This window comes from Auxenochlorella protothecoides, assembly GCF_000733215.1.
Source record: "Auxenochlorella protothecoides strain 0710 unplaced genomic scaffold scaffold33, whole genome shotgun sequence".
Classification (NCBI taxonomy): Eukaryota; Viridiplantae; Chlorophyta; class Trebouxiophyceae; order Chlorellales; family Chlorellaceae; genus Auxenochlorella; species Auxenochlorella protothecoides.
In genome coordinates this window covers 663,803-671,320 of record NW_011934206.1, presented here as the reverse complement: position 1 = coordinate 671,320, position 7,518 = coordinate 663,803, and the positions used below count along the sequence as shown (strand labels likewise).

Genomic DNA, 7,518 nt, shown 5'->3' with positions numbered 1-7,518 from the left:
AAAATACAGCGCCTGTGTGTTTGATCAGGGAGGCAAGCACTCCAGGGTGTCCCACGCGGCCGGCCGACCAGCCCATGCCCGGCGACGCAGAGCACCACTCGCCGCAGCCGGCACCGCGCCGCACGCTGTCGGTCCATGACTGAGCCCCCTACGCATCACACAGAGTCGCTGGGGAGCACGGTGGGCGTGCTGTTCAATGGCGCGGTGATTCTGCCAGACTCGGCGCAGTTCAGCCTGGGGTCGCTCCTGGCAGGTGGGGGAGCCGCACAGGAGCCCTGCCGGGACCGTGGATAGAGCCTCCATGGCCATGCCGTTGCCAGAGTGCATAAACGTCGTGTGCAACAACGTGAAGGGCGTGTTCCCCTTTCCCAGGGGTTCGCCATGATGTGGTCCTGCCTGGGTTGCTGCAGGGGGCCTCTATGCATCCAGGTGGGAAAGCCATGTCAATCACCTCCACCTCTTCCCCTCTCCCACCAAACCCAGGTGTGTTTGACGAGAGCATCCTGCCCCTGGCCCATCTGGAGGGCACGCTGACCCGCATGCTCACCTGCCTGCCCCGGCCTGAAGTGGCAGCAGCCCGGAAACAAGGTGAGCTGGCGGGTGTGGGAGAGCGATTCCTGCAGAGGGCCGTCTTGTGAGCTGCTTGGATAGTTTGAGATCGGCTGATTCTGAACATTTTTGAGGCCAGTGTCTGGAATGTCTCCTGCATCAATGCTTGCTGTATCCCAGGGTTTGGAACACACTTCCCACTCCAACCGCCACTGTCAACCCTTCCCTTAATCAACAATCTCCCCCGCCTTTCCAGCCGTGCTGACCGTGCTGAGCTGCATGGCCAGCTCAGGGCGAGTCATGCAGGCCCTGGACTCGATGCACGCCGCCGCCCGCCTGCTGCACTTTGGCCACGCCACGCTCGACCCCCGCCTGCGCGCCCGCGCGCTCTCCTTGGTCAAGGTGCTCAACCACAGCGCCTAGGTGGGAAAACAAGCCCTGCGATTCCCACCACACCTGTCTGAGAGGAGGAGCATCGAGCGGAGAAGCATGCACCAGCACCACTTTCCAAGCGATACGAGGATCTTTCCTCCAAATCCAGCGAGCCGTACATTTGGGAGGGGTGATGACGTTCCGCGCCCCTCTCCCCTTTCCTTGCTGTGTGCACTCCGCACTGAAACCAAGCGTCCATCCCTTATGCCATGCAGCGAGCCTCTTCTCTTCAGATTGCATGTGTGCGTGAGCACGGGGACCCATCCTCCGCCTGAGTTCCTATGCACTTGAGCATTTGTCGCTGCATTGCCACCGAGAATCTACCCTCAACCCCCCTTCCCTGGGGTGGCAGCCGGTGGTGCACATGCCCACCTGCTTCGGATGTCCACCATGATCACAGCACACACGCCACTGTCCGATTTTGAACGTCTACATCCCTTGCAGAGATGCGCGCATGCCCCTTCTGGCATCTCCTCCTGTCCCCCCTCTCACTCCTTCCCCCAGCGCCATTCCAGCATTCAAGGATGGTGACACATTCGGTTTTTCTCCTGCCTGTCGAGCGTCCTACATGCACTGACCCGATCCTTGGGTCCACATCTGCTTTTCCATCTAAATGCTACAGATCCAAGTGTGATATGCCATGATGAGGGAACAGTCACTGGCAGCAGCGAGTGTGAACTGCTGTGTGCGCGGTTGCTCAAGCGGAGCAGCGCGAGGCTCCTGCTTGGAAGTGCCCAGGGTGGCTGCCACGAGTGCTGCGTGCAGCACCGAAAAACTGTCCTACTTGGTGTAGAGGACATCGTCCCAGGGGTGGCGGTACAGAGGCTGGCCCAGCCGCTTCTGATCGAGGCAGTGCCCGATCAGACCAATGGTCCTGGCCAGCACAAACAGGCCATTCAGGTACCCAATCTTCACAATGCTGTCGATTTCCACCTTGGTGAACATACCGACTGTGGGGTCAGGGGAGGTGTGGTGGTCTGATTAGGTGATGGCAGAGAGGTTGGGTCAACGGGTGTGGGCGGGGATGCATGACTGTCGTGGAGGGAGAGTGCCTGTGAGGTTGCTCAGTGTGAATCCTTGCACATTGGCACCGGAGGAGACGCAAAGCGACAAACCAAGTGGACCTCACAGGGCGTCGCGCCCGGACTGGCATCATCATGACACCACTGGAGACTCTGGTGGGGTTTCGCGCCCTCAGCCCATCCCATTCCTCCACCCCCCCTTTCCACCCCATGGACTCGCCAGAGTTGAGCAGGTCGAGGAAGAGCGCACCGATGCAGCCATCGACGTTCAGGACGAGGTTGGCGGCCTGCGGTGAGGCGGTGGGAATGGTGGTGAGGGTCCTGAAGCTGACCCACCACCGGCAGGGGATGTGCTAGGTGGGGCAGTGCGTGCCGAGGGTCACCAGGATGTGCCCAGATTGCCTTTCTGGAGAAAAGCTGACCAGCCAAGACGAAGCAGTGTGCCTGGCCTGGCACACCGGCCCGGCCCTGCTTTCCTCCCCACCTTTTGCAGGGTATACCCCTCCACCTCGACAGCATAGTCCAGGTACCGGGTGGAGGGGAAGTGGGTGCGGGCGTACCTGGCACAGGCATGGAATCGGATGGGGGGCGTTGGGTGAGGAGGGGCGCTCCTGAGCCGCACATTACGTCGCCGGGCCAGAGTGGGATGGACCGCTGGGCGACAAACATGCAATGATTTCGGCCCAAGCACCCCCACGCCATCTCAACACCTGTCCAACCTGGAGACCATGGGCTTCTGCAGACCTGGGCCTGCACGCCACGCCCAGGACCCAGACCACACCGAGCCCCACGCCCCACCTCTGCAGCAGCTCCACCCGCTTGTCGCGGTTGTCCTTGCTCTTGATCCTGTGCCCAATGCCAGGCACCCTGATCCCCCGCTTCTTCATCTTCTCCACAAATTCGTCCGGCTCCCAGCCCTGCATTGATGTGGTGGGTCAGGGCATGAGGGAGGTGAGTGGGGTGTTGGTCATTGGATGTAGGGGCAGCAGACTATCACGGGGTTCATCATCCCCAGCCCAATCGCAGTGTCATGCACGACGTCAAGGAAATGTACCTGGAGCAATGAGGCTCTTTCCCGGCCTGTTCATAGGCAGGCCGACCCTCCCAACCAACCCCTCTCCCTCACAGCCCTCACCTCGTCCACGGCCTCCTTGAAATACTGTGCGGCGCCGTCGATGGCACCGCCGAACCGCGGCCCGATGGTGAGCAGGCCCGAGACGAGGGAGGAGATGAGGTCCTTCCCCGCACGTGCCGTCACGATGGTGTTGTGTGCCCCCGACACACAGGGGCCGTGGTCGGCGCAGAGCACCACGCACATCTCGATGAACTTGGTGGCGTACCCGGGCAGGCGACGCTTGAACCACAGCAGCCTGAGAAGAGTGTGTGTGTGTGTGTGTGTGTGTATCCAAGGGATGGGGGGTATGGGGGGTGGAGTATTGGCGTATGAGGTGCTCAGAGGGCAGGCATGGTGCTGAGGAGGCTGCGGAGACTGGAGCAGGGTCGCCGCCCCCCATGCAAGGTACGGTGCCATGTCGGCAGGTAGGCGCCTCGAGAGCAACATGCATTCGCCCCCCATGTGCACACCCACACCCACCCACCACCAGCCCCCGCACCCAATGGCGTCGGCCACGGTGGCGTCGCCCTGCATGAGCTCCGACATAGAGACGCCGTTGTAGGTGGGCTCCTCCCCGCGGTCGTCGCAGATGGAGCTGACCACGTGGGTGGGGACGCGCACGCGCCCCGCGCGCTTGGCGGCGGCCAGGTCCTCTGGCACGGCCGGCGGTGGGTCGTCCCGCGCCGGCGTCACGCGCCCGGCGTCCACCAGCCCCCTGTACACGCGCGCGATGGTGGCCTCCAGGTCCTCAAAGGAGGCCGGGACGACCGCGCCGGCGGCCGCCAGCGCGGCGTTCTTGGCCTGCGCCGACTCGTCGTCGCCGCCGGACTTTGCGCCCGCGTGCCCGAACTGGACCTCAGTGGCGAAGAGGGTCGCGCAGGTCCCCGACACCCAGGCCACCACGGGCTTGGTGATGGCGCCGGAGGCCAGCGCCTCGACCAGCGAGTACTCGTCCCGGCCCCCGATCTCGCCCAGCACCACGATCATGGCCACGCCCGGGATGTTCTGGTAGCGCAGGCAGTGGTCGGAGAGGGTCGACCCCGGGAAGGCGTCGCCGCCGATGGCCACGCCCTCGTACACGCCGTCGGCGGCGCGCGCGATGACGTTGTACAGCTCGTTGCTCATTCCCCCGGACTTGGACACGAAGCCGACGCACCCGGGGCGGTACAGGCGGCAGGCCAGGATGTTGTCCAGGGTGCCCGCCGCGTCGGCGATCTTGAAGGCACCCGCCTGCACGCCGCCCACCGTGGCCGGGCCCAGCACCACCTTGTTCCCGCGCCGCGCGACGGCAATCAGGTGCTTCGTGTCGCGCTCGGGCACGCCCTCCGCGATCACCGCCACCGTGCGGATGGTGGGCAGCTGCAGCGCCTCCAGCGTCGACTCGTACGCGCTGGTTGGGTGTGGTGGGAAGGGGGGAGGTGAGATGCTGGTTTGCTACCTCTTGGGGGCCGGGGGGGGGGGGCGGGGGGGGGCAAAGGAGGGACTGGCGAGTGGGAAATCAGGAGCCACGCAGGCGGTGGGAGGCATGGTATCATGGAAAGAACCCCATGCACATCAATGTGCCGTTGCTGGCGCCTGGGGTCCGGTCAACGCTCACCGTGCCTGAGCACCCCGCTCCTTCCCTCCGCCTTCCTGGACCCCAATACCTGCGGAAGGAAGCCATGTTGATGAAAACGTCGGCCTTGGGATGGGCCTTTGCGGCCTCCGCCGTGGAGCCATACTGCGGGATGGCAACCTCCTCTGCGCCGAAAAACACCTTTTGGAACCTGGGTGGGAGGGTGAAGGCCGGTGGAGAGGCACAGGTGGGTACGCTGGGTCCATGCCACGGCACTCCTATACTGACTGGCTGTTTCCAGCCTGGGACGCCCAATGTAGCGCCAAGATCCTGCCACAAGCATGCCGGACGGTCTTGCTTGCAGGGCTCCCCCGCCCAAAGCCATGCAAGAAAACTGCTGGCCAGAGCCTACCCGCCCTGGCTGCCTGGCTGGACGATGCAGGCCACGGAGGGGAGGGTGCGGCCTGCGCAGGGTGCCAGGGACGACCATGAGGGTGCCAGCCCCAAGCGGTGGGTGAGCACCAGCCCCACTTACGGAACCTGCCTCGAGAACCCCGCCGTCGAAAGTGCACACTCCCGCAAACCCCCATCGGGCAATGCACCATCATTCCAGATACATGCGTGCACATGCACGGTGGGTGGAGTGGCGGAAGCACCCCCGAAACCGGCGCACCACAAAGGTAGTCAAAGTCGAGCATACGCTGCACCGGGAGTTGCTTCCTGCAGAGCGGCGATGATCCGTCAGATCCGAGGAGGGGGTCGGTCATCAACCCAGGCTTCAGCGCATCCCAGGTGAAACTCACCAGTTGTAGAAGATGGCCTGGGTCTGCTTGGTGAAGAGCTGGCCGGCCTGGCCGTAGCGCCCCGCTGAGGGGCGAGGACTGGTCGGCATCGCGACGTGGGTGGAGCCTGAGAGCAAAGAAAAGGTTTCAAAACACCTAATGCCCAAGATCCAAACGCCTAAAAGGACCTTGCAAATGTTTTGCGTGGGTTAGCCGAACAAAGACTCGGGTCGCGATGTGTATGCTGACTCACCCACCAGCCCTGACTTCAAGTTATTGCGTACACCATATCCAACCTCACTCCCGCAAGGGGATCAGCTCGAATGGAAACTGAAACCATGCAGATAATGTAATAATGGCTTCCCTCACTGTGGGGCGCCTCTCACGTACGAGCACGTCTCGACAGTCCACCAAACCGAATAGTACAGGCTTGTGCGACATCCACAGTTCAGCAGGTGGCAGCCGTGTTCAGCATCACTTTCACGTTTAATGAGCTGGATGCAGTGCTATGTTGGATCAGCGCTGTGCCTCGGAGGCTGGCTTACGGAGAGGAGCCCTGCTGGGAGCCAAAAGCAGGGCACAGCCTTGCCTCACGTCGGGATCGGCGTCGACCGCTTAACGCAAAAGTCAGCTCTCCTGGCGTCCTCCTGCATGCTGCAATATATCCTTGTCCGCCAACCGAGTGTTGTAGCTGGCTTCTGGGTGAAGCGGAATGCCTGGCGATTTGTCACAGCCCCCTCACCCCAAGGCCCACATGAGGGTATGGCAGGAGTTTAAGTAGCCTTTTCTGCCTTTACAGCGATGTTCACCTCCCCTTCTGCGTCTTCTCAAGGCACAGGCTGATCACTTTGCGCCAGCCAGTACAGTACACATCCAGAAGGAGTAATCACAGTGGGGAAGTCTTGATACAACTTTATGCATGGTCAGTCCTCACAGTCGAGGAGGGGAGCTCAGATTCGGAGCTTTGTGGGCTTGATCCATTCGACTTGAAGTTGAGGCTTCACCGTCCATACAGAGGCACGTCCGGTCGGCCGACCGAAACTTGCGACAGGACTTCACTCCGGCTCCTCTCCGGCCAGGCCTCTCCGGAGCTAGCACCGGCGGGTTCAACGGCGTGGCTCGCCCCGTACGTACCTTAGTTTGCCCTGCTCTCCCAAAGAGGTTGAAATAGAGAAACAAGCATGTCTGAGAAGAATAAGCTAGAGTGAGGGGAAGCAAGAGGATATATGGTCGCACAGCCGCGATCCGCCCAGGGGCTGGTCCTCGCCCTCGTGACCCTCTTCTTCGTCAAGGTAGATACACAGGAGAAGTTTGAATTTGGCAAGTTTAATTGACCTGCTGTCTCTTTATTTTCGCTCAGCCAAGCTGAAGCAGCCCGCATTCCCCTTTTCGCGCGCAGGTCACCTGCGGCGACCTTCCCAGCACATTGCAAGAGAGGTCGAGAGGTGTATCCACTGTTCAAACGACAAGCAGCTCGCTGACTATTCCCTTAAAGTACACCACACCTGTGTCGATTCACGCGGCTGAAGCTGCTTCGGTGAACGAGTACACAACTACCCCCCGAGAACAACAGTCACCCGTGAGCGTACTGCAGTCGGTTTTGGCATCACGAACGCTTCCCCCGCCTAAAGCGAAGAAGATTCCGCCTCCCTCAGGCCCCAAAAGGTCACCTCCCTCTGCAAAGAAGGCCGGTGTCACCCCTGCCAAGAAGACCCGGCCACCCCTCACTAAGACGAGTGCGGCACCTCCCCCGAAAAAGAGACCGCCTCAACCAGCGAAGAAAAGGCTCCCCCCACCAGTCAAGAGACGTCCTCCACCTCCAGCGAAGAAGAGCTCCCCCCCGGCAGTAAGGAAGAGCCCACCTCCCCCGGTAAAGAAAAGCCCTCCACCCCGAGCTAAGAAGCCTCCGCCACCACCAGTAAGGAAGAGCCCTCCTCCCCCAGCGAAGAAGCCTCCGCCACCACCAGTAAGGAAGAGCCCTCCTCCCCCAGCGAAGAAGCCTCCGCCACCACCAGTAAGGAACGTAATAACTTCTTATAGCATACATTATCCGAAGTTATACGA

General features: G+C 61.7%; 2 protein-coding genes across 2 annotated transcripts; one reads left to right on the top strand and one right to left on the bottom strand.

The window, feature by feature from the left end:
• Positions 1–135: 135 nt before the first annotated feature.
• On the top strand, positions 136–972 carry F751_3242 (hypothetical protein; the record flags this gene model as incomplete). Its single annotated transcript, XM_011399110.1, has 3 exons — positions 136–253; positions 484–588; positions 806–972. The coding sequence occupies 3 exons, from the start codon at positions 136–138 to the stop codon at positions 970–972; spliced, it is 390 nt and encodes a 129-aa protein (XP_011397412.1).
• Positions 973–1,761: 789 nt separating this feature from the next.
• On the bottom strand, positions 1,762–5,564 carry F751_3241 (putative ATP-citrate synthase; the record flags this gene model as incomplete). Its single annotated transcript, XM_011399109.1, has 8 exons — positions 1,762–1,931; positions 2,254–2,290; positions 2,488–2,563; positions 2,802–2,920; positions 3,139–3,373; positions 3,617–4,507; positions 4,764–4,883; positions 5,476–5,564. The coding sequence occupies 8 exons, from the start codon at positions 5,562–5,564 to the stop codon at positions 1,762–1,764; spliced, it is 1,737 nt and encodes a 578-aa protein (XP_011397411.1).
• Between the last annotated feature and the right edge of the window lie 1,954 nt (positions 5,565–7,518).